Genomic DNA, 26,975 nt, shown 5'->3' with positions numbered 1-26,975 from the left:
CAAATCTAAAACGATGAAAGGAAATAAACACAATGCAACGACAGATTGCTCAACTGTCATATCACAGCCTTGAAATCACAGGATCAGGCAGCCTTAAAAAAGGACCAGACATTTGTACAAACAAGAACATACACCATCATAAGGATTTAATAACGGTTTGAAGCCCATGACATACCTCTCGAGCTGCAGCTGGTACAGGGAGTTGGGGGTACCATTGCTGCTCCCAGGCTTCTTGCAGCAAATCCAGAGCCAGCTCCCACTGAATATTGACACCAACATCTGTAAACCTGACCAACCACAAGATACGGGACATTGAAAAGAAAGAGCAATTTCTTTTAATTCGGACATATCTAGAGTAGCTTCATTTTGTGTACACAGATTCTAGCTTCCTTAGGTGAGCCAGAAATATATTGCAGTCTCTTCTTTTGCACACTGGTACAGAGAAATGAGAATTCAATCAGGCCCTACATCGCTGTGGATGGGATAGTAGGGAATAGGCAGAGGTAGAAAATTATGTGAGGCTGTGACAAACAAGAAATGAGGTATTGCAGATGCAGAATCTCTGAGTTAAAAAAAAACCACTTAATCACTAGTTCTTCACAGAGCCTTTCAACACAATGTTGGCAGTACTGATACCTGGCAGACAAACACCAATATGGAAATTTTCAGCCTAAGTGACAGAAGTTGTTGAAAAAATTCCTTGAAGTTGACCAGTCAATTCAACTTACCTGTTATTAGCATGACCAGGTTGCTATTCCATTACCTAGGCAGTGTTTCACACACATAGTTTGCCTGTAGCTGTACATGTGTCCACTATTTTCACAGATTTAACTCTAATGGAAGGATTGCATCTCCCAAAATTGTCTCTGGGAAATTTTACATCTCCTGTAGCAAGTGATATAACAAGAGATGAACTATCAAATGAACTGCTGCTAACACACTGCATGGAAAAAAAATCAGATCTCTTGCATGCTGTAATACGTGACACAGGTATTTGCCTCAAGCAAACTAAAAACTGAATGGCAGAACCAGCGGATAGTCTGAAAAGTTTACCTCCTCCTTTCTTTACTGCTTAGGTGCAAGAGCGTTAATCAACAGAGCAAAGGATTATTTGTACTTCACTGAGATTAAAAAGGGTAAATGCTAAAAATGAATCCACAGCCTTCACTTCAAGCAATAACACACACTGCTTCAATAAAGGAGGAAACAGCTTTGATGGAACATCAAATGGGATAATGAAAAAGATCACTGAGATGAGCTTGACATGAATATTGGGCAAAATTTCCTTTCAGGAAAAAGGAACTCAACCCCTGCCTTTATACTTGATCTGATTTTTAACATGGTGTGTGTGGGGAGAGGGGGTCTATATGACTGGCTGATGACAAAAGAAAGCAGTGGCTATTTGCCAGCCAGGAAAATGTAGATTCAGCTGAATCCCTGATGCTTCTCCAGAATCAGTCAGGCACCAGGAGGGCTGGGGAACGAGAGAATGTGCAACAAAAAACAAAAGACAGCATGAACTGAAGGAGTAGTGGAAAAATAATTTTTCATTATCCTCCAGTAACTTTTCCATTACTTTTCCATTTATAATTGATATTCTTCCTCTGACAAGGGGGAAACTGGGGCTTAAACAAACCCAACCAAGAATTAAAGGATAAATATTGCCTAATGACAGGCAAATGGCATTAAAACGTAGGTGGCATAAATGAATGTTGAAGCTTTGCCCCTGCTCAGCAGCACTCAAGTCAGAAAAGAACCCCAGCATTCCTCAGGGAAAAATACAGCAATATTAAAGGTGAAACACAGGGAGGAGTGAAAGAGCTGAAATCAGCTCAGACTTTCTTTCTGGACAACTTGTGAACATCACAGATGTATTTAAGGACAGCCAATGTTTGGTTCGGTTTTTTTTTTTAATACTTTGACATTTGCAGCTGAAACATGAAAAAAAAATCCAGAAAGTAGCAGAACTTTCTCAAATGCTGGGATAAAGACTTCAAATCAGTTTAAAAACAGATAAAGAAAGAAAAGCAATTTCACAATCAAGTGCTAAAGCACTGAAGACATTGTTTTAACACAGAAACAGATGAACAGTGCAGATGCAACATTACAATCAAATTTCTACACACAAATAAAGCACAGGGGAAGAGCCAAAAGTGGTATTTAAGGATGGAGATTGTGACCTAATGTGTATAATTAAGCCACTTGAATTAATTCAGCTCCTTTTGTTCTTTTTACAGAGAAGTGGAAAATCAACAGATAATGGTCCCACACTGAGTAAAGAATTAGGGCATTCCCCCCCCCAAAAAATGCTTTGTCTTCATTAAACATAATGAGAAAAAGAGTTGCTCTACATGAAGAACTTCAAGTTGTACAAAGTCATAGCTTTAAGGGAAGACATCTACCCAAAAAAAAAAACTCAGTTATTTGACCAAAGTGCTGCCTTTTCCAATTTGCTGTGACAAATACAGTAAGGAATGACATATGGTTGGTGTGTCACTTATACCTTATAAGACATAATGCACACGTTATATTAGTCCAACAAAGTCTTTCTAATTATTTCCTTACTTCTAAATATATACTTGGAAAAATGCTTTTTTTCCCCCCAAATACCACCTTTTTATACTGCAGTAGCAAAATGCAGCAAGGATATTTAAAGTAAAATGGTAAATAAGGTGTTAAATTGAAGGGAAACTGTATGAAGCAAAACCAGAAGTTGATGTTTCTGTCCATATTTATTTTTTTTGTATCTTGGAGACAAAGTACCAAAGCAGATTCCACACTGGCCTAGCCTCCTAAAAAGAGCTCCAGGTACCACGAGTCATGCCAGGGCTGCTGGAAAGATCATTGTCTTTGGGGACACACAGCTTTATGGTCATCAATCCACCGCATTCACAGAAGTCACCCCAGGCAAAGAATTCATTAATTCCAGGTCAAATAAAGCATAAATAACCATGTTCAAAAGGCAAATTATTTGGTTTCCCATTTTTCACATAATGTTGAATAAAAGTAAGAGGAAAAATGCACTGATGCAGTGCAGGAGGGAGAAATACACTCCCGCCACATGGTGGTACCTTTATGATCCTCCCTTTCCAAAGTTGAGTCTCTGCTTTGGGAATATAACTTGATATCATTCTGTTTCTTATTAAATTTTATTTCCTGTAATAAAAAAATTGAAGTCAACAGTAACAAAACTTGGTCTCTATGATATCCCTGCTGACCCAATTATCCTTTGAAGACGTACAATCAGTCACTATGGTTATAAATGTTAATGCAATGGAAGATGTTAATATTAGTCAGGGAAGAAAAAAATCACAAACTCCATTCTAATCCTCATGAAAGCGAATTAATAAATAAATGATCAGAAGATAAAAGTTTGGAGCACATTCCATAGACTGTTTGTCATCAAGCTTCATCCCTGGAGGCTAAGGAAATGCACCCGTATGTCAACATTATCTAAGTATTGTTCTGATCACCAACTGATCTTCACCTCTCAGGGTCCTGATCAGGCTCCTGGAAAAGCACATGTGGGCACAGCACAGATTTTGGTGTGTGTAAAAATGCACACACACTTCCAGAGGTGCTCGAACTATTATTTAACTGTGGAACTTCTCAAAACACAGTGGCCCAGCAGTAACCTTTTGCTATCAACACATTAGATAAAGGGCCAAAATCAAAACAGTACAAGTATTCTTCAAAAAAGCCTGGGTAAACATCCTGGAAAAAGCAGCACTCATAATACAGATGTTAAAATAATTGTCTTTTTAATAACAAAATTGTGTTTGCCATAAAAAAAATCTGTAACGGTTGTGATGCATCTATTCCAACGTAAATACATTAACTGTTAACCAAACACTGTTCCCTTGCAGGAAGAATTTCCAACTGATATATGAAATATATGGGATTATATATTACTACATATATTATACAATATATAACTCATGCTCAATAATTTCTCATTCCACATGTACAGCTAGAACTTAATAACCTTTGTCTAAAAGGTTACTCATCCTCTCCTTTAAATGCACCTCTTCAAGTCCTGACACTTTTTCCAATATAGTATTATTTTTCATTTAAGGCATCTTCTCCAACAAAAACTTGCTGTCTCCCACAACAGAATCCATTTATTCTCCTTTCAGATCTCCTGCTCAGGTTTCTTATGCTAGACCTAAGGCCAACAACCCACACAGATCTTTGGTCTCTTCACACTGTGAGGTATACACTGTAGTCTAGAGGCAAAAAACCTGCAGAGAAAATTAGCATATACAGGATGCTGCTCCTTTTCACATTTCCAGCTTGACAGAATATATAAGGCCATCTAAATTTTAAATTATACATCACTTCAATTACAACATCATAGCTTCATCTGAAGCTGGCAATTATGTCCTGTAAAATAAATTAATACTTCACTTCAAGAAGCTGTAGAGAAGTCCAAACCTCTGAAGTGGGCTTTTGTTAAGTCATTAAATTAATGCACAGATTTGTCAGCTCTTTTCTCACAAGCTTTGATCAACTCCTTCCATCTTCTCAGTGTGTCTCCACACAGAGCTGTTCAACATGCTACAAACAGCATTATACATGAGTCCTGGAATGTTTCCTGTCAGACACAGGGAGCAGCACTTTGCCCTTCAGCTGTTACAGCATCTTCTCAGTGGAGGCTTCATTTTCCACCAGACAGGCCTCAAACTCAAGTGTTTTCTTCTAACTGCTTTGCCTGTCAGACAGAAGAGAAATAATTACTTAAAAATGTTTTACATATCTTCTTTGCCTTGTCCTATTTCATAGCCTAATATTAAAGGTGAAAACCAGAATTCATTGATTTTTTTAAACATTAGAAGTGAAGTGGTATTTGAAAAGCGCAGAAGCTGTTGGGGTTTTTTTCCAGTTCAACTGAATGCAGTATTACTCTGTATTAGGCATAGAAAGAGAGCAGAATAGTGCGTGTAGTATAATTAAACTGATTAAGTACAATAATTACCAGATAATTCACAAGATAGCATAGAAAGAAAAAACATAAGAGAACCACATATTCTTTTACTTCTACACTAAGCCTGCTTAATTCTAAGATACCAATTCCTTTCTTATAGAAATCCCCCCCTACCCCTCCCTTTTAAGACTAATTCATTTGGGAAACCATTCCCAAACTGAGGGGATATACTTTACATTTTCTATTCTATTACTTGTTGAATCAAACAAAAATTTCATTTCCCACTTCAGAAGTTTCATTTAGTGCATATCAACAACAGGAAAACACTTAAAATGGCTTTAACCCAGGAGACTAACGAAGGACAAAACATTCAGATATGTATTAATAGTAATTATGTTCCACTATAAACATGACAAAAAGGCACAATCCAATATATAAAAAATACGCCCAGTTGTTTTCCTGTAAAAGCATAGGAATGTTACTGAAAGTATTGTGGTTGATTATTTCAGACTGTCTTTTTAAAATCGGTTTTCCTTTAAAAGAAACAAAATCATATTCATTTATACATAATGTAAGACCTACAGATGAATGTTGTGGAGCCTTTTCATCCTTAAGAGCCAAGGAATAGATTTCATCTCTGCTGAATGCAGGAGAAGGATGGCTCTAAAGACTTCATGTTTGTTAATGCACAGTCTGACCAAGATGCAGGTCAACCATAGTTCACATAAGATAGAGGGGAAAATAATGCAAAGTTATCAAAAAAAAATATTTAATTACTCTGTCTCTTCATTTTTAAGCACTTGGTATCTGGGACTCTGGAGGCCGTCGATGCTCTCAGCAATTGGCTTATTTAGTGTTTCTGGCAGAAGGAGAGTCAGGAATCCTGCAGACAGTCCAGTGATTCCAAACACCACGAACGGTATAGAAGGACTGAGAGACTTCTGAAATTAAAAACCCAGAGTAAAAACCCAGCATTCTTGCCTGCTCTCAAAAACCACAAACCGCAGTCAAAACCAAAAGACTACAGCTTGTCAATCCAGCAGTTTGTGCAATTATCCGTATTCTGGTAGAGGAAAGAAACCCAATAAATGCCATTTCACAGAAACAGCTTCATATGAAAGCTTTGTTTACATGTCTAAGAAAACTCAGATACTGAGTGAGCCTTAGCAGTACCAAAGGCATTACATGGCAACCATTTCATTCAGAGATGAAATAGTGACAACATAAAACATTAGACTATTTCCAAAAATGACAAAATACTAGGTATTTTTAAGATTGTTCATTCTTGAAATCGAGTGAACACTATTTAATTTTTCATAAAATCAATTTTTTTTCCAAGGAATAGGGGTGGACATGATACCAAAAAGAGTAAAGTGCTTTTGAGAGAATTTAATAAATCTGAGTTACATAAAAAAGTTGAAAATAATCTTACCATAGATGGCACAAATGGAGCCAAAATGCCCCCAAATCTGCAAGACATGGAGCAGACACCCAAGCCAGCATTTCTGTTTTGAACAAAGGATGCAAAGTTTGTACTTTCAGAATACACAACTGAATCATGCATGAACATGTGGTGGCAGTGTCCAAGCCAACTTATATATATATATTTTAAGTTATCAGTAATCTTGAATTTAAATAAAGTTTTTAAAGACCTCCAGTGGTTACTCCAAAGACTTTCCTCAACTGAATGCAGGTAAGGTAAAATCACACTCTTTCAAACGCTCCCAAAACCACCCTGTTGTGCAATCAATCCTTCAATCAACCAACAGAGAGGCTTTCCAACCTGCACCCTAAGGCAATTTAATTGGGCATCCCTGAATAGGGAATGATTTCAAAATGTGGCAGGATCTTCAGAGAGAAGATGCTGAATCTTATCTCCAGCTTGAGCTGCAGCAGCCTCTCCTCTGCCACCTCGGGGTGCACAGATGAAAAGTCAGTGTTTACCTCCAAACAGAAAATAACTCAGTGAGAAGGTTGAAAACATCTGGCCAGATGCTGAATTCTGTGCTCCCTTCAATTTTCAGACAAGTTTAAAATAATCTCATCCAGACTGTGATAATCATGGCTTAGAACAGCAAGATCCTCTTCAAAGGAAAGTTAAAAAGTCCTCGGTCTTTAATTTTCTGAACAATTGCAAAAACTCTTCCATCTCTGTATCATTCCTAAATACAGGATTTAACAGCCCTTCAGAGATGGGTGTCAGCACCAGTCACCAGCGAGATGGTAACAAGGTCATGGTGGCTGCTCTCTCTGCATTGCTTGGTTCCTTCCTCTCATTCATCATCATCCTCAGTCTCGCTGCTGAGCTGAGCTGTTCCTGCTCATCTTTTTTCCCCCTCCTGCTCACCCTTTTCCTCCTCCAAAGACAGGAAGACAGTGACAGGATTAAGAACGATGAGGAGAGTGGTGACACCGGTCACTGGTATCCCAATGTCACCCACCTGCATGTCCCTTCCTGATTGCCCTTTGCCAGGTGAAGGGAAACAGGTGGAAGGAGTTGATGAGAGGCCAGTGACTTTGAAGTAAAATAAACAGAAAAGGCAACCTTTTCTCTCATCAAGTCCTCTTGGGAAAAGGAAAATAACAACCCACGTTTCCTCACAGTTAGGCCACATCAACCCAAACCCCACAAGACAAGGCCAAGCACCTCCCTTGCCAACAAAATCCCTGCATGATGGGACACACCAGTCTGTGTGTGAACCATTCCTTTGGAAGCATCCTTCCCACAGATCCCAAGTCTGTCCATGCCCAGAGGTTTGCTGGCTTCTTAACTTTCTGCTGAGAGGGAATATGGTAAAATGTGATCCTAAATGCAAATTGTATCATTGCCATTCCAATGCAAAATGAAAGCAGTTATTAAAAGACCCAAGGATAGTTTCCCCACTGTGAAAATAATCAAATAGTTTAATAATTACTGAAAATAAGCAAGAAAAGCTGTCCTAGGCAGTGCAATGGCTTCACTCTGACTTCACCCAAGACACACAAGGATGTCATCATTTTGCAACTACTTTCTCACGAAAAAACCCCCATGAGTTTTTACATCTATATTACTGAGCTATGATTACAATTTGTTCCCAAAGATAACCTTCCTCTTTGTCCAAAATGCAACAGCAGTGAAATTTTCTATTTTTAACTTTTTTTCATTCCCCAGCAAGTATTTTAATGACACATCAAAAAGGAAAAAAAAGCCCCAAGCCCAAAGACTCCCCAGCCTGCAGCACTGTCCTGTTTATACCATGAGGTGTATTTGTCACTGCTGCATGTACCAGTTAACTTAAAACAGAGGCCTAACAATCCTCATACTTAAAATAGTAAGTTTAAATACAGAGCAGTAATACTGAAGACGTTTAATTTTTCTGCAAAACATTCACCTGAAAAAAAAAAAAGGTAAAAAAATAGTTATTCCACCTCCTCTGCCTTTGAATGTACGTCTCATCCCAGGACTGATCCAGGAGCACTACAAAGCTTTGCAGAGACCACCAGGTGGTGCTGATGTTTTGCTTTAAATTTAGCACTCACCCATCACACTACTTCTCTTGCAGAAACTATAATATTTGCAATTAAAAGGACCAGAGATTTATCAAATGTTTTTAAATGTATAAATTGTCACGTCAGGAATCTTCATATGGTTTAATGTATTAGTTTGTCACATTACTAAACTGGTCTAATAAAGTTACTATTTTTTTTAACTGTCTTTCTCCTTACATTTTCTCCCCTGGTGGTCTGTGAATTTGCCATACAAAGTACTTTTTTTTTGCCAGAATATTAGTGCAGATTCTCAAATGAAGCAGCACTTTACTTGATTTTTTTTTAATATTCCTCATGAAAATTACTTAGTTTCATACACACAGAGATGCTGCTGTAATTCCTGCTAGGCATGAGCTGTCACATACTTGGCACCAGACATCAAAAGGACTTAAGGAGACAGTGTAGCATGAAAACACAGCAAAACAAGCAGAAGCTGATAAATTAAAAACATTTTCAGATTTCATTTTCTTGATTCTTAATTCCTGAAAAGTAGAGGGGACAGGGAAACAAACAAACAAAAATCAAATGTGCTCAAAAATAAAAAGGAAAACAAGGAGGGTCTGAAGTTTGGATGGGGAGAATGCAAACAATCTCCCACATCCAACTGCAGTCAGTGTGCCTGGGACGTGCATAGTCAACCTAAAGCTGTGCCAAGAACCACAAGCTCAGTATCTACAAACAGTCACTCCACTTCCATCCTCATCAGTGGTACTGCTGAAGCTGCATCCACAGTCCAGCTTTTATGGCTCCCTAACATGGTAATTTATGAACCGTGATATAAAAAAAAAAAAAAAAGCCAATCCAAGGAGTCCCCCAACTTTTCTGTTTGTTTGTTTTTTCATTTCCCCCCAAAGCCCTCAAAGCCCTGGATTCAAGTGATTTGTCACCATCCTAACTAACTACAGCCACATCTACCAGCTGGGACACCTTCCTACTCCACATCACCTTTCAACTTTCCTGCTCTCTCTAAACTGGGCTCAGTTTTTTTGAGTACATTTGCAGTTGCTATTCTTAATCGACTCATGCAATGTGGCTCAAAGCCTGAACACGTACTTAGAGTACATCCAGAAAATCACATGGGACCAACATGAGGGTGAGAAGAACAAGACTGTATTATGTTTTCCTATCTCAGATTTATCTTGGGACAACAGGAGAGTAACTTCACAGAGAGTTGGTAAGAACTATGAAAAATAAATTAAGGTTTTTAGCTCTACACCATTAATTAAATGGTGTAGAGCAAATGACTGTCATATAGATACCATTAAAATGGGTTGCATTATAAATATTTCATTAAATAACAAAGATATAGAAAAGAACTTGCTTTCCAGCAGGCAAACTAAGTCATATGAGAGATGTAAGCACACAAAAGGACTGTAACTAGTCCTTACTGCACAGTCTGCATTTATTATTAAGGTAGCACACACTTCCATCACATCATTGTGTTTGGGTTTGCTCCCTGTAATTGTACTCCCAAAAATCAATAGTAGAAATGATAAACACATCACCAAGCACTGCAGCACAAGAAGCTGGTTTTCATGGTTTTGCTCTGGATTCAGACCAAGAGCAAATTTCCCCAAACAGCCTGGAAAAGTGCACTGGTGCAAAATGTGTGACTACTTGGAGAAGCCCTTTCCAGCCCTGGTGAGCTGCCTTACTTACAGAAAGAACTCATACAGTTATTTCAGGTAAAAATAATTACAGATAAATGCTAAAGCACATCTGCAATCCCGAGCATGGAAAACAATTTCATTTACCCAGAAGCTCTGCTAAATTACCTCAGCACTGTTGGGTACAGCTCAGATGTATAAATATACAGGATGTTGAAAGCAGCACTGACCATCATTTTTCCACACAGAGCTAACAAAGTGGGACCCAGGAGGAGATCTTTCAGGAAAGAGAAAACAGGATGTAAGTATAAAGAGTCTCTTTTCTTATTCTTTCTTTACACAAATTTCTAGTCCTTGTTTGGAGACTGTCACAAAAAGCAGTGTTTAACCCATACATTTTTCAACTACGAGCACAAAAGCAGTATCTCAGCTCTTCCCAACCAAGCTAGTTTCTTAAGCTAGCTTAGGAAAATTGTATTTAGGACAAAGGAAATCAGATCCTTTTTGTTTGTTTGGAAACTGTCAAACTATCACATGTCTAAAGGAAGGGCTGCTGCTTCCAGCTCTGCAGTCAGAACATCTTCCCAGGTAACTGCGTCCTTTGACAAGCACAGACAACATACCCTTCTTGACTAATTTATTAGATTAAAACCATGAAACTTCATTCACCTCAACAGTTTATTTGCTCCCCAAGGACACCCTGTTGGGACTTAAAATTGTGACAGCTCTGTAATTGGAAAGAACAAATGCTAATGCATTTACTAAGTTTACTAAGAGACAGAGTTTGGTTGGCCAAACTGAAGTGTGCATCTTTTAGAGTCCAAAAGAAACCTGGCTTTCATTAACGTGATTTTGGTTATGGTTATGTTTGCACCATATGTTTTAATAAAAAGAGAATTTAATGCTTTTTTAGATGAAAAAAGAACAAGTATTCTGATTAGCTGTATTTCAGGTTCCCTTCCTTAGCACTGAGTTCAGCGTTTTTGATTTGGATCAAATAATGTTCATTAAGTCATGGGAAACTCTGATTGCTTCTCAGTTGCTTTTCTTTTAATTTTGCCCATCAGTACTTCCAGTATAATTCATCCAGTCAGATTCTGTTTCAACTGAGGAAGAAATTCATCTGTATGTAAACTGAAATCCAGAAACTTGATTTAATTTCTTTAAGTGTGATGCATTTTTTGCACTTATTTCTGTAATTCATGCAAAACAGACGCAACATTTTCACCCAAGTTCTCCTTTTACACGGGAGGAACTGGAATATTACACACAGTTGCCAGATGGAAAGGCGTGAAGCTGGTCCTCCCAGTGCTATTACGTAGATTCACCCTCTGTCAGTCACCTTCATGAGTAAAAGTTCATTTGAGCAGGACTTTTGAGACTGAAGGAGTCTTTAAACTTACTTCAGACAAAGTACCCACCATGAAAGGGGCGTTCTCAGCACAAAATACTCAACATTAACTAGAGCTGAGGTAAAATAGATTTAAAGAACTGCAAATTCTCTTTCCTGCTGCAGTGGAAAGCATATCAAGGAAAGCCACAAACAGATAAATCTCAATGAAAGCTAAAATCCAGTTACCCCTAGCCTGGGAGTCTCCTTTGCTTGCTGCAGTATAAAGCAGACACAAAATGCAGATGGTCTTTCTGCTCTACAGCAGCTTTTGAAAGAAAATAGTATGACAGCTCCATTGCCCCTCCACTGCCACTCTCCCTCACCATCTTCCAGTCTGATACACAAACTAATTGATGAATTTTAAGTGATAAGGAAAGAGGGAGCTGAGGGTTATATCAGTCTTTACATAACCACTGGCAGAATTTTAGTCTCCAATTCAGTACACATCTTTAATATCAGAAATGCTCTTGGTTTATTCCACAGGGGAAATCATTCTGATCAGATTCTCATTCACAAGTTAGCAGAGTTATCTAGAAATCAAGCAAAGGTTACAGACATGAGAGGCAGGTGCCCAACATCTCATTAAAACCTTAAATCCCTTGTAATAAAATCAAGGATCTTATCAATCACTCGGAAGAACAGAGACTTAGACAAATGTAATAGTAATGGGAGGGTCAGACTGGAGCTGCAGCAATCCTTGTTTCATCCAAAGTGACTCATCGTCATCATGCTTGGAACCAAATTTCTTTCTTCTGAACTGACACAGATCACTCTGGGCCAAGAGCCAGCTTTACTCTCACCACAGTGCCAAGTCAGATGTTTTAATGGGATTAAAGACAAATCAACTGGAAAAGGCAGAAGACTTCCTGTAAATGAGGAACTCTTCAGGAATTATTACCCTACTGCTTTTCTATCATTTTGTTTTAAAATTCATAAAGAGAAGCACAAAGAGCAAAGTTGTTGGAATAAAGGAAGACACTGCCTCAATAAAAGGAGCAAGAAAATGTCTGAGGACTTGAATTAATGCCATATCAGATTATGGGACATTTTCTCTCTGTCTGCTTTTCTTCCTGAGCCTTCTCTCAGATCAATTAGAACTGGATGCCAGACAGCATTTATATCTGTTAAGGATAAACGTAGCCTATGGGAGACTACTTTGGGATCACAGAGCTGGTGCTCTCAGTCAGAACACTGTTAAGGCTGAAGTATTTCTACTGATGGGATGTTAAGAAAAACACAAGCAGAGAGCAGCCACTTCTACTTGTTAGTGTCACACAGACCTAAGTTTTCAGTAGCTAAAATAAATACTAGCATAGAAAAAAATGTACTTGGAATGGAAATAAAATTGAAAAGACAAAACCGAACATTTTGTGAATGTCACTGACAATGTCAGAGAAAAACACATCTTTTGAGAAGAGAAACACATGTGATGATGCTCCACTGTTACCACGAGCTATCCTCACAACTGCACAACACAGCAATACCCAGTTGAGTCTGACAAAGGCAGCAAGCTTCCTGCCATCCCTGTGGCTTCCATACTGCAATTCTGACTTCCATTTCTAATTCTCAAGAACAAAATTATTTTTTTAAAGCTTTTTATTGGCTTTTTGTGGTGTTTTTTAATGATGAATTGAACTTCTAATTCTGGAAAATGTTCGGTTTTTATTTCTGTAAATACCACATGCCACCAAAACCACTGTAAAATTAAGCTTGGCACCTCACACTGTCAAGATCCAAACCAAGATTACACTGCATAGTGGTCTAGCTATGAAATCCAGCACTTTAAGGTGAACTGCTTAATAGTGATCAATGAATGCAGGGTCAGTATCTGAGACAGAATGGGACATCTTGGGCTGGCCTTCAGAGAGCCAAGGGCTTACAGCCAGGCCAACTTAGTCAACTAACAGTCAAATAATGCCTGTAAGGAGTTAAAAGGAATATAGACAAGCCCCTGTCTCCCTGACCAGCCCCAAAAAGAGAAGAGAGGGGTGTAAATGGATAGGGCACCAGGCCCTCATACACTCGGCCACAAAGTGTCCATCAAGCTGTTCTGTCAGCTTTTATCCCAACTTCTGCTTTGCCAGCAGCACACACTTACTAGCATTTGTTGGTAAAAACATGGTAAACACACAGGCAAGTCCTGCAAATGTCAGAAAACACGTCATGGTTTTACGTCTTCCAGACCTGGAAGGAAAAGAGCACCCGGGTAAAGATGGAAACAAGGCCCTCCAGTGATTTTCAGTTTGTTTGCAAATTACCAAAGTACTGAAGTACACAGCAGCACAAGTAACAGCTCTAAATCTATTGTACCTTGGTCAGTGCTTCACATCTTGTGGCTTTTTGCCACTGACCTCAGTGAGACCAAAGTAGCGTTACAAAGACACCAAACGTGCAGGTTACATGAAACCCTGAGGAGCCCTCGCTTGTCAGAATTTTTGGGCTTCGGAAAAAAGCAGCCACACAAAGGATGGCCTCCAAGCACACTGAAAAGTATGAAAATACACAGACATGGATCACCCGTGCCTTCCTGAAAATTGAACAGCTCTCACTTCAAAGTTCTCTTAGAAAAGATTAGGTAAAAATGAACAATGCTGAAAACTGCTTTCAACTGTAGTTGGTAGGCACTACAAAACCATGTTATTCTGAATAAAATATGTAAGAGAGATATATAACCTATAGGTACTTAAATAACTAGGCTACTCACTTCTTTCCATAAAGACCAAAATTTTTTAATAACATTAATCATTGAAGAGCTTATCTCCGGAGTAATGTAAGATCTGAACAAAACTAAAAAAGCAAAGATGTAGAAAACCAGTCTCATTTCTGCATCAAGTGCAGAAACTCCTACAGCAGAGTAAATCCCCAAAGAACCAACACTGTTTAGAAGAAGTGAAGTATCTGACTGAGAAAAATGTTAATATTTTTCTAGGGTATCTACAAATACATGCAGAGAACTAGGAAATAAGTTTTTCTTACCAGGATTTCTCAATGAAAAACATGCAGAGAGGAAATGCTGGAACTTCTACAAGACCAGAAAGAGCCACGTTTAAATAGAGATTTCCTCTTAATTCACCAGCATTTAAAGTTAGTCCATAGTACACAAAGCTGCAGACATACCTAAAAATAACCAGAAAAGTTATATTATTAACAGAACTAGTCTTTAGGACTAAGAAAGCATTTAAAAGGTAAATTATGCCAAGTTATGGATTAGCTATATTGAGGTACATGGTAGGAAGACAACTCTTAGATCCTCCTGGAAGGGAAATAAGGCAATGAGAAAAGCTCCTATTTAATTACAGTAACTTGGTACAGTTGTATCACTTTTCAAGATAGCACCTAATATAAATCTATGCAACCTGTATTTTACCTTGCTCACAATTTTCCTGCACTGAACCTGTGAAATGTAATTTCAGGCTCTTAACTCTTCTTCTAAATCCAGATCTCTGTGGCTGCCTAATCCGTGCAGCCCTTTTCTTCCCAAGGCTGGTTCAAACACACATCCTCTCAGTAATTTCTGCTTCAGCTTCTCATTTCACTCTGTGTAAATATTATGTTCTCACCAGATTATTTCTTAGTAGGTTTTGAAGCAGTTTCTAAGTAACATACTGAAAATAAAACACAACAGCAACAATGACAGAACAGCAACCTTGTAACACATCACTTCGCAGGATTATTGTCTACTATCAACCGACACATTTATGACACATTGATGTTCTGTACTTTTTAAAGATACTACTTTTTAGAGAAAAGGATGAAAATGTTCATTACTTCCTCGTGTCTGATTCACCCCCAACACCTCAGCACCTTGCTGTCACCCACCAGATGTACATCAGAAGGATGGTTCGCCACCGAAGGACCGGTTGTTTCACCAAGTTCAGGATTCCAGGTGCCAACTCATCCTTCCTCAGAGTTCCTGCACTTGGTTTCAATTTTAGATTTAATCTTTCTTTTCCATTACAAAGGGCAATATATTGCAACACGTCTTCAGCTTCTGCTGTTTTCCCTTGGGAGTACAGCCACCGTGGAGATTCTGGGAGCATGCTAACAGGAGGGAACAGAAGAGCAACAATGACAAGTTCATTTACTGCTCTAAAGTCAATCTTACCATTTTGCAAATCGATACTTGGATAAAAATACCAATACAAAATCCAGAGGAACACATTATAGTTGTACTGTTCTGCACATTCAGTTCCAGGCAGCCTGGTGATAATACAGTTAAACCTTACAGATGGATCCCTGGGAGATGCCTGACAATGCACTCAGTCATGTTAGAAAAGTTTACATCTCATTCTTGACTTCTGCTGAACTGACTTCTTAGGCAATGCTACAATAGCATAGTCAAGGAAGCATCTCAAACCTCCACTATTTGGACATCCTGAACAAAACCCGGTTTTCACAAAGTTTATTTCAAGCTTCTCCACTACAGGAAGGGCTCCGAGTTGGAGCAGAGAGAAGGAAAGAAACCTTACTGGGGAATTAATTGTCAGGCTCCAGTACCAGCTCATCACTGCTCATATAAGATTTAAATCTCTTATTCCCACATATAATCAGAATATCCTGGCTTTCCACAACTTCAGTTCATTATTCCAGCTTTTCTTTTTCCTCTGTGGCAGCTTTCATATGAGTCATAAAATAAGGAATGGAATATTTTTAACTTAACATTTATTTTCTCCAGTACTCTTAACAGATATATACATCCTACAACCAAACTAAACTTTCATTACTTCAGAGGATCCCAGCATTTTTAGTTTTCGGGGAAGTAATTCTACTCCATCAGAAACAGAACACTATAGAGGAAAACACATCATGCAGAACTTCCTTCTGCTGCCCGCAGAGTTTGTTTTCCTTGACTACAGGAAGCGAGGTGGGTTTTTTTACTGTATTCTTTAACAGAACTTAATTCAAGAGCAGATCTATCTAAAAAATAATGGAAATCAGAAGACCTTTTTCCCATTTGTGCCGTGTGCTAGACATTCCTGGTATTAATGTGCAGGCAAAATACTATTCTTTTATTTCTTCTACAGCTTTAACTAGTGACCAGGAGTATACAAGGTGCATTACTTGATACATTAAAAGAACATTTTCTAAGAACACGGCCCAGACAAAGCTAGCATCTAATTCCTTAAATACTGATGCATTTTATAATCATTTTTTTGATAATGTCAGTGTGGGAATTCTAAATAGGAGCACCCAAGCACAGCAGCGCTAGGAATAGACACAAGGAACCTCAAAAGCAAGCAGATACACAGCACATCACACTAAAAAGGCAATTCCTAGTGCTCTCACTTAGTTCCCTTTGCATGCTGAGTCTCATGGAGAGGAACTCTACAATCCCTTCCCAAGCTCTGAAGCCCTGCCTTGGCAGAAGGCAGCGTTTCTGTCCCTGGCAGATGCTCCAGCTCACAGCCTCTGGCCGGCCTTCTCTTCCCTTCCCAAGCAGATCTGTAACTGAGTTTCCTTGGACAGCTGGCACACAGCTGCTCTCTGCAGCGCTGGTCACCACAGTTGTAACAACACCCAGAAACACAAGCCTGTCTGCTGGGTAACCCCGACTTCCTGCTTCACTTCACACCCCTTCTTCCTGCACAACAGTGTTTTAACTCCTGCTTGGCTCACAGAACCCTACAGAAAAGTGTCACCCTCCTTTACACCCCTCTCAAATGGTGACAAGGTTCATTACTGCATGTTTTTTTTCTTATCATGAGAATGCACGTGAACCACTTACAAAGAGAGGAGGAGGAAGAAGACTCCTGGAGTGTTCGACACCAAGGCGAGGTAGCGCCACTCTCTGATACAGTAACCCAGCAAAGCAAAAACAGCAATGCCAACTGCAAATGTCACATTAGTTAGTGAACCTGAAAAAAACAAGAGCAAGCCAATCACCACAGAAAAACATTGGCAAAAGGGAAAAAATTCTTAAAGCAGAAGCCTGAAATTCCTAAATAAAACAGCAATTTTATGAGCTATCTTTACAGCACTTGTGAACCAGCTGGCTTAAGTGTAACATGGAATCCCAATGAAGAACAGCTTTGTGTAGTGTATGGGAGGGTTGGGGTTTTTTTTTCCCCTTTAAAAAAATAAAAGAGTGGGACATAGGAGAGAGCATGACATGAACAGGAACTTAGACACTAAAGAGAAAACCTGAGGACAGGAGGGGAAGCATTGGGAGCAAGTGATTTATTTAGGTCTGTTAGGGAAATCTTGAATAGAAGCAGCAGGGTGGAGCAGAAATTGGAAGTTACAGAAGTACGAGGACTGAGCTCAGTACAAAACCAGCTGCCAATCCTGGGGTTTATTACAGCAGATTTCTGATGAACTAACATAAAGAAAAGTGTTTAAAATACGGGGTCAACTGGAACTCCAAAAGCCCAGCAACAAACCTTCTGCAGCCAAACACAGGAGATCCTGTGGCCCCCAGACACTCGGAGCTGTGTCCCACAAAGCCCAGCTCACACCAACATCCCAACAGCTGCTCTGACACAGCTGAGCTGCATCCAGCATCGACCTCTCCCTCAGCCCCTCCTTCCCAACGCTGAGCACAACTGGAATAGAGCACCTAGAGCAACAAGCAGCAGGAAATGGCCCAGCTTGTCCATCCATCGGGAGGCTGGCCCTGCAGGGAGGAGTCTGGGAAGAGCAGAGAGAGACAACCGGGCAAAGGAGGAGGAAGGGCGGGAGAGAGAGAGAGAAAGCACAAGTCAGAAAAGTGAACTCAGAAGAGGAAAATTCAGTACTTAAAAAAAAAGGTGAAAGGTTATAACTAAACCACAACTGTCTCATACACCCCCAGGAGCTCAGAGAAAAAAGTAAGAAAAACAGCAGAATGAGGCCACTGAATAAATGAGGGAGAGAAATATGCTCATCACAGACACAGAAAGCCAGCATTTGGACTATGTTTTTCCCCATGTTGTGTCTGCCAGAAAGGCGTTACAGCCTGAGCTACTCCAGCTTTGAAACTGTCTGACATCCAAGTGTTAAACTTATTTTAAGTCTCGGCATTGGCATATGAGAAAAGGACATTTAAAAATACTGGAAGGTCAGCACATTCAACAGTGGAAAAAACACTGTCCAGGCACCAGCTCATTTTGTGGTTCACAGAGACTTTTCCCAGAATACCTTCCCAAGGTATCACACAGGAGAAGTTGGCAGGATCTGCCAAAACATTTGTTTTCTTTTTTAACGTAATGCAGTGTACAAATTGAGAAATTTTAGGAATTACTGTATCAATTTGAAAACCTCAGTTTTGCTACTTATCAAACAAACTCAATCCCATCTCCCTTATTCAGGCACCTTTCCCACAGAAATGAGAACCTGGATGAATCACATCACACTCATTTGATTTACACTACAACTGACTTGACTTTGTACAAACATAAAATGTAAGGCACTGATAGAACAATACGTGTCACAGTAACAATGATTAAATATATCCCAAATCCCACCTGTAAATGACCAAAATGATTTTCCTACATATTCCTGTGTTAGGACAAAAGACACAAGAGCCATTCCACCATTCACGATTCCAACAAAAAACCGTGAAACCGCAAATATGTCATAATTCGGAGCTAAGGCTGTGACATACCCAAAAATTACATCAAAAAAGAGACCTGTAGAGACAGAATAAAATGGAATTAGTACTTCTGCTACACAGCTTGAACTCCAAAACAGACCAGGGACCACAGTCAGCGACTGACTATAGTGAGTAGACTTTAGTGCTCATCTCCCATGTCTTGCGTTTGGCTTTCTGAAATCACATCATACGAAAATTACAATCATTTTCAAGGCACACACTTGAGGCCTGCAATGTCAAAGGTGACATTTCCTTCACACAATGTTCTCATTAAACAAAAAGACCCTTTGGTTGCAAAAGGGTCTGGAAAACAGAACACCAGGACAGGAGGAACCCACTCCAAAGATGTTTAGGGAAATCATTCTCCCCCTCACCCTCCAAAAACGGGCAAATTATTTTTCATTTGGAACAATATGGTTGGGCAATGTGTGGAATACTGCGCTCCAGTAGTGATAACCAGGTTCTTTTTCATCTGCCATCGACATTCTGTGACCTCTGTGTTGCTCAGCACACTCATATTGACAATTTCAGTGCTGCTCCACTCTGGGTGACAAGCTGACACAGATCACTGACAGAGCAGGGGACCCACGAGCAGCCTCTGAGCAGGGTGGGCCAGGGGCAGGGAAGAAAAGAGATGTTATCCATGTAGAATGCTTAAGAAAAATCTTTTAACACTCCTACCTGAGATATACACTGGTTTCCTGCCCAGTTTATCTGACAAAGGGCCAAATGTGATATTTCCAATGAGCAGTCCAGCAAAAAATAGGGATGATGCAAGGCTTACTTTGTAGGCTTCTCGGTCAATTAGGTACCACTGCCAAAAAAAAAAGAATATCCTTATTAAAAGTATGAACACCAAGTTGCTGCTTTTCTCAAAAACAATGAAAAATCTATCAAAATTCTTCACTTGCCATTTCCCACTTGTTGTTTTATATCCCATTAAAGTTTTATTCAAAGCTTGATAGGTAAGCCCACAGTAGCCATGTTTTTGCCTCCCCAACAGACCCTAACATCTCTCCCTCAGGAAATTTCAATGTAATATATTAAAATCTTTCAACTTAGTAAGTGCAAATAGTTGCACCCCAATTCCCAAGCTTTGGCCAGGCAGCTTACCTTAGGTTATTAAAACAAGGAGAGTCTGAACTGTTAACAGCTTATCCAGCACTGAACCAACTCAGCTGTTTCGAAGCACAGATATGAAAAGTCCTTCCTTAGCAAGAATAATGCACGTTCAGTGCTGCAGTACTCAGAGAGTTAATGCTGTGCAGCTGTGCTTCCTGATCCTGGTGATCCCTGGTGCCCTTCCCCACCATACACATGCTGAACCCTCGAAGGCAATCAGGAAGGGATTACGGAAAAATGTCCTTGTTTCATAAAAATGCCAAGAACTACTTACAGACTACTCACTGGTGTTTTAGTATCTCACTGCACACATGCATTTATAGCCAAGCCAAAGTTAGAAATGCATCATGGGTTTCTTCACAAAGTGTACTTTCTACCTCATCCAAAAGCTAAACTGAGGCAGCGCGGTCAAAAATCATCAGAAGAGAAGAAAATGAGCTCAGAGTGGGTTGAAATCAGAATGAAACACTATTTCCTGCTGAGGCAAGGCACACAGAGAGCTTGTGCAGCCCCTGTACTATGGACAGGGAGAGTCAACACTCACAGAAACACACTGCTGGACTTAGAAACACTGCTGACCCCACCAGCTTGGGAAAGAATCAGAAAATCCTAAGTCGTTTTCCAGGAAAGGAAATAAACTAATTCAACACAAAGCTTTACCCAGAGAACTATTTCATCATTATTTGAGTATTTCAAATAATTCCCAGAGTATTTACTGGAAAATTTATTTCCAAAAAAGCAGATGAGTGTCACACTGAATGAAGATGTAGCCCCAAAACTTATGGTTTCTTAACTTTCTGAGACTTCAACAATGAAATACCCCTGGGTACAAACCCTCAGGAAAATTAAAGAATAAAAATATCACTGCATGTGCTCTCCAAGGCACAGAGCACTCCTTCTCCACTCTAGCACTCTACACCATACAGATTTCAAACTCCCAGTTCTTGCCTGCAGAGTATTTCAGGTTGATACAAGAGACCACACAACTTTATGCTCCTGGATATGGTTGCAAAAATCCACTTCTCAAGAGTAGGGGACCATTTCTACACCAAATGTAGAAGTTCCTGAACTCACTGTCCAATCCTGAACTCACCTCCCTAAGCACCATCACTTGTTAAAGCAGGGGACTGAGTTGATGCCGGAGCAAGAAGCAATTCTAACAATTTTTCATAACCTAAGCCTAAGCTATTATTTATGAATTCTTAGTTATGCCAAAATTAATTACAACAATTAGTTCCTGCAGCAGAAGTCAAGAGCTGCTCTGGAGGTTTTTTGAGAACAGTTCCCCTGGATAACCAGAACAGAACAGAGAATATTTAATCTCCACAAAGTTTAATCTCCAATGCCAAAATAAAGAAAATAAACTTTACAGAAGCAGCTTCCTTTCTCAGGGCAGAACCAGGAAAGATTGCTTTTGCCAACTGTTCCTTGTGCTGCTCGGTGGATGCATGTTTGTATTTTAACAAGTCTAATGTAACGAGCTGTGAAGAATGTAACTTTTAAAAGAATGCATCCATCTATTTTATTTGCACAAAGAGAACTTGTTAAATATTTTTCAAAATGAACTATAGCTTGCCAACAAAAGCATTGCCAATTTTGCTCTCACCAAAACAGACATCCTCTCAGCTCTTTATATCCATGTGGAAGTGTGATTTACTCACTAGACCCTTAGCAGCAAAATGCTGGTCAGCATCTAAAGATTCCATAAGAAGACTGTTAACAATACAGTTTTAAAAAATCTTAAAGTTACCAAAACGCATGGGAACATAAATCTGTTTTGATGAATCTTGGGAATTACCACATATTTTGAAAATAGGGACACTGCCTCCTACATTTAGAAACACAGTCTTAGTTAAAATTTGTTGATTTTTGGTTATAAATTAAGCACTACCCCACATCAGGCATCCTGCTGAAAGTCTGGAACTGAAGGGTGATCTTGCTAATCAAAAAAATCTGTTTCTGACAGAGGATATGATCCAATATTGCATCATTCTTCCAATGTCTAGTCACTATATTTCTCCAAGGTAAACATCACACAGTCACACTTGAGATAACAGGAAGGCAGTAAAATTTGGCACCAGCTACACTAAGTGCTAACCTGTCTTATAGGAGTTTACTGAGAACTGCTCCAAGAATTCCAGCAGTTCAGGCCACCACTCCAGCCACCCACACAGCCTGTTTTCTGGCACTGGCAGCACTGCTCAGGTCACTCGTGCCTGTCTGAGGGATTACAGCCCAGGGACCAGGGAAAAGCAAGCAGAACCTCTTGACCGGAATTCATAAGGCATAAGGATGAAGAATAAAGCTTCTGTCCCCCTCAGCAAACTTCAATCTGTTCCATCTCCCGCTCTCACCACACATTAAAATATCCAGACGTGTGGTGCACAAGTTCCATTTTCATATTGGTTTCATCTTCTGTAAGGAACAAATGTAACTCATGGTCAAGCTTACATGCACAACAGATTGTGCAGGCACGGCAGACTGAACATCTCTCAGCACTCAACAGACATTAGGAGGAGCTCATCCTCAATTCCAGTTATAAACTGTAATTAAATGATCATTCTTCATTAATAATAACTTTCTAAAACAGCTGAAGGTAAAACTGAAAATAAGTAACATACGGAAAGTTCAACCTAAATTAATAAGTATTAGATTTACACTAGGAAAACTAAACTAATAATTCAGTCACATACTTTCCGATTTAAAAATAATAATAAAGTCAAAGAGCCAAATGGTGGCTTCTAAAGATTTTTAGTAGCATAAGCCAGACATTACACTAAGCCCTGCTTGGCTTTTCCACATGCCATGTCCTGCACCAGTGGCACAAATCCCAAGAAGAGAAGAACTGATGACACTGAAGGAAGTACTCGCCTCAGTGACGATGGATGTGAAGTTGCTGGCAAAACGGATGTGCTTGGCAAGCTCAGCTCTGCTCGCTGGAATTCCCTCCTGGTCTATGTGGTACCTGGGCACAGCTCCCACGAGCACAATAAGCATCGACTGGCTAGCCACGTATACCTTAAAATACAACACAATCAATCACTGACCCTGAACAATACCAAAGAGACCTGATGGAATATTGCAGGCTTTTCATTAAACTAACAATTAACAATTCGCCAAAGAAAGTATCCCAAAGAAAACACAGTCAGTCTACTGTGTCTAAATCCCCAGATGTGAGCATGAAGGCCGTTGGGAGCAGCAAGTACCACCCAGAGAGGCTGGTGCACTTCCAATGGAAGATTCATCTTCACACCCTCCTTCCTGGTGTGGAGTTGTTCGTTTTGTTCTTGCAGATTTTAGCCAGACGTAGGAAAGGAAGATATTAAAAACTTCATTATAATTTCATAGGTGAGATTTAATACTTACTTTTTTTTATACATAAAAGTTTTACTTGAATGAATATATTTATTCGTTGAGATGGGCTTCAAGATGTTTTGAACGTCTTCCAGGTTTTGCACATGATTTTATTTTTTCTAACTTAAAATAACATTATCCCTAAGCATATCCACATATTAGTGATTTTTAGCATGTCACCACTAACAGAAAAGTTTTGACTCCAGAATGGTTCCCTTCATTGGGCCACAAGTCTTCAGATGGTGCGTTCGGCTGGATGTTGTTTTAATGGGTCATCTAATCCTGTGCTTACCTTGGACACTCTTGCAGAAACAAGTTACAAAGAAAACCATCAATCAGCACAGTCTCCTTTCCTCCCAGTCGTGTTTAATTCAAAACGCAAAACTGCACTAACAGGAGGAAGTGAGAGAAAACTAACGGAGCGAAACAGATAAATATTTGCATGCTGGGGCGTGGGTACTATTTAAAGACAGCACTCTGCATACCACTTTCAGAAGAGATTAAAATAGGAAAAAAGAAAGAGAAACAGAAAAAAAGTGCTGTAGTTTCCCTCATCAGCAGAAGCATAAAAGGCGCTCTTTAAAAAGCAAGCAAGATAAGAAGATGCGCACAGGAATAAGGAAAACACATCATGAACTTTGACAAGTTAAGCACGCAAGGCAGCACTGAGGTAAGAGAGAGGTTTGACAGGCTCCTTGGAAAAGCACCAAATCCGGTTCGGAACGCCCACGAATCCAAGCGGGGCTGCAAGAGGATGTTTGCCGGCACAGAACGGCGAGGGGAGGGAGGTCTCCTCCCCAGGAGCAGCGGAGCAGCGGCCGGGACCGGGACGGTCTTCAGAGGTGGAGTTGCTGTGGGGGGACACGGACTCCCAGGCTCCCGCCGGGAAAGCGTTTCCCGGCGGGATTCCCGAGCCCCCTGCAGCCCGGGAGCGGGGCGGGGATGTCCCGGCAGCGGCACCGCCGTGCCCGCGATGCTGCCCGGGCTGTGCGAACAGAAACCAAAAGCAGCGCCCGGGGGTCCTGCCGCGCCCTCACCTGCAGCAACACCAGCAGGGCCGTGAGGCGCCGCTGCCCGCGCCCGAATGGCCCCGCCGCCGCCAGCGCCTCCTCCACATCCAGCCCCAGCTCCAGCTCCAGCCCCGGCCCCGCCGCCATGGCCCGCCCGCAGCGGCGCCCAGCCGGGCTAAGCCGAGCCCAGCCGAGCCGAGCTCCGCCCCGGCCGTAAAGCCTCACCCGCTGCCGGCGCGGGGGCAGGACCGGCCGCGGCCCAGCGAGGACTGTCGGGGGGGTTTGGAACGAGAGCTCCGCCACAGCCGCAGAACGGGGTGGGCGGAGCGCGGGGCATCCGCGCCAGGCGGTGGGGAAAAGCCTCCCCACGCTGCAGGAAGAAAAGGCTGCCAAGGCAGGAGGTGGGTCCAGGCAGGATGCTCCGAGATATGGCCACATCTCCTCTCCAGCAAACAGGCAATCACGGGGTGCTGCGGGAGACACCCCGGAGGAGAGCAGAACAGCCTGGCAGTTGTTCCAGAGCTGTCTGAAAACGGGAGCGGCTCTCCCTCTTTCATAGCCTGGATTTTAAGAGAAGCAGTGTTTTTCATCAGGATTTCATCTAGACTAGATAATTGCAGGCTGCTACCAAAGGTTAATTTTGCTCAGTAGCCTTTTCCCCGGGCTGCTGTCTCTGGTCATGTGGTAATTCGGCACCTACTGAACTAGGAGGCTGCCCTGCCAATTCAATTAACAATGTGAACTACCATAAATGCTCTCTTCACCCTGTGGCTTTCATCTAGTTTGCAGGGTGACACCAAAAAGCTCCACACCCTATAGACAGCAGGAGAGCAGGAGAAACTCCTTTCAAGTTGGCAAATCTAGTATTAAGAATAGAGACACTAACCATCATTAATTAAGGTGTTTGACAAAAGCACAGTGACTAGACTTGTTTGGTGCAATTTCTTCAAGACTCTAACACACAGTTACATTTGCATTTTTCCTACCATTACGTTTGAAGGTGCAGCTTTTACTATTACACTAACTTTGTACAGGGTTTTAATTTTGCTTTGGGGTTTTAAGTCTTTCTCCTCAGCCCAATCAAGAAATCCTTTGAAGCAGTAAGTTAGGATGACCTCCCCTTAGTATTCTTATTCCAGGAGAACTAAAATTAGTAGAAAGACTGGCTGTCACAGCACAGCTCCCCGAGGAAGCAGCAGGTGCCACGCAACAGAATGAGTTTGTTGCCCAGGAACAGCTGAGGGTCAAAGTGCTGCTTACCTTGGAACTGGGACAGCCTGTAAAAAAGGAAGTTTCTAAATAATTTCTAAGCTTCCTCATCCACGTAGTCACTGTACATTGGCAGATAGCACTGAAATCCTGCGTTTTGAGGTCCTTGTAGTCTCTGCTCCAGCTGCTTTTGTGATTCCTGCCCTAATTCAGACAGAGCAATCTGTCACTGAACCTTGGCAAAGGCGGGCAAACATAAGACAGGCTCCTGTTCCATTCCTGAATATAGCTACAGAAAGGACAACAGTAATTTTGGAACTCTACTGATTTTACAGGACCTATTTGGTTTCCCCTCATATTCCAACATCTGTTTTCTCATGTTAGTGTGGAGAACACACAATGCCCACCCAAGGACTCAAAAAAAAGAGCCCAAAAAAACCTGTCCCCATTGTTGCTGCATCTGCTTCACCTTTAACATTTCAGCCTAAGACATACATACCAGCACTGTTTTAGAATCATCAGGTAATGATTCCCTGAGTGGGTCTCACCAACATCACGTTACACAGCGGGACAGAGTTTCAGCCCACATTCAGGAATGTTCCTGCTACCTGCTAAACATCAGTTGAACAAATGAAGGAGAAAAGGTCAACATTGTTTTCTGACATCCACAATTTTTTGCCAGGGGGTTTGTACTGCATGAACTGCTCTGACATCAGGAACTGAATCACTGCAAGGTCCCTTACAGTCAGATGAATTTTCATAATGCTTATATTTATTGCCACTGTCTCTCAAATCTTTCTCCTCAATTAACATTATTAAGCAATTCTTTCCTTTGAGGCAGTAAGTCAGGAGCCTTGCAAACAAGGTCCAGAGAACATGGTCACTGAGGTTTTGGATTGGGTTTTGGGAGGAGTGTTAACAGCTTATTTGAGCTGTTTGAGAAGGACACCTTCCTTCTCTGGGTCACCACAGGAACTCTGCCTAGGAAATACAAACTCAAATCAGTTTGCTGTCCAGCAGTTCCCCAGGAAGGTGTATCCTTTGGGACAGGAAACATCTCAATTTGAGTTTACTCTGAACCAAACATCTCAAACAGGTAACACTGTACCATTTTCAAGTTGCCTCTCCCAGGGTAAGTTCCATTTCAGTGTAAATCAGCTTCAGGTTCCATGGCAGAACCCCCAAGGCAGGTCAGTCACCCTTCAAAGAGTTTTAAAAGCCTCTCCAAAGTTCAGATGAGTTGTTTTGGTGCTGAAAC

The 26,975-nt window shown here is 40.7% G+C and overlaps 1 protein-coding gene across 2 annotated transcripts; it reads right to left on the bottom strand.

Moving 5' to 3' along the window:
• Positions 1-245: 245 nt before the first annotated feature.
• Positions 246-26,908, bottom strand: LOC127476993 (solute carrier family 22 member 15-like). 2 transcript variants are annotated; one of them, XM_051800619.1, is made up of 12 exons: positions 24,536-26,908; positions 23,016-23,162; positions 19,704-19,836; positions 18,895-19,059; positions 17,178-17,307; positions 15,272-15,493; positions 14,429-14,569; positions 13,551-13,636; positions 10,228-10,336; positions 6,357-6,429; positions 5,702-5,865; positions 246-4,711 (listed from the first exon to the last, which is right to left on the bottom strand). In XM_051800619.1, the coding sequence occupies exons 1-12, from the start codon at positions 24,944-24,946 to the stop codon at positions 4,699-4,701; spliced, it is 1,794 nt and encodes a 597-aa protein (XP_051656579.1). In that variant the 5' UTR covers positions 24,947-26,908; the 3' UTR covers positions 246-4,698. The 2 variants fall into 2 exon arrangements, with proteins under 2 accessions (XP_051656579.1, XP_051656580.1); XM_051800620.1 differs by lacking the exons at positions 246-4,711; positions 5,702-5,865; positions 6,357-6,429 and adding an exon at positions 7,568-8,295.
• Positions 26,909-26,975: the final 67 nt, after the last annotated feature.

Source organism: Manacus candei, unplaced genomic scaffold (genome assembly GCF_025592945.1).
Source record: "Manacus candei isolate 608988 ecotype Guabito, Panama unplaced genomic scaffold, ASM2559294v1 h1tg000050l, whole genome shotgun sequence".
Lineage (NCBI taxonomy): Eukaryota > Metazoa > Chordata > Aves > Passeriformes > Pipridae > Manacus > Manacus candei.
The sequence above is the reverse complement of the archived record's forward strand: the minus strand, read 5'-3'. Positions and strand labels throughout refer to the sequence as shown.

Bases quoted from the DNA above. Each gene is read 5' to 3' on its own strand.
- LOC127476993 (XM_051800619.1), bottom strand. From the start codon at position 24,946: ATGTGGCCATATCTCGGAGCATCCTGCCTGGACCCACCTCCTGCCTTG. The intron at 19,060-19,703 runs GTAGGAGTGTTA...CTGTCTCTACAG, and splicing joins GAAACCAGTGTATATCTCAG to GTCTCTTTTTTGATGTAATT. The intron at 14,570-15,271 runs GTGGGTGACAGC...GGTTATTTTTAG, and splicing joins ATCCTTCTGATGTACATCTG to GTATGTCTGCAGCTTTGTGT.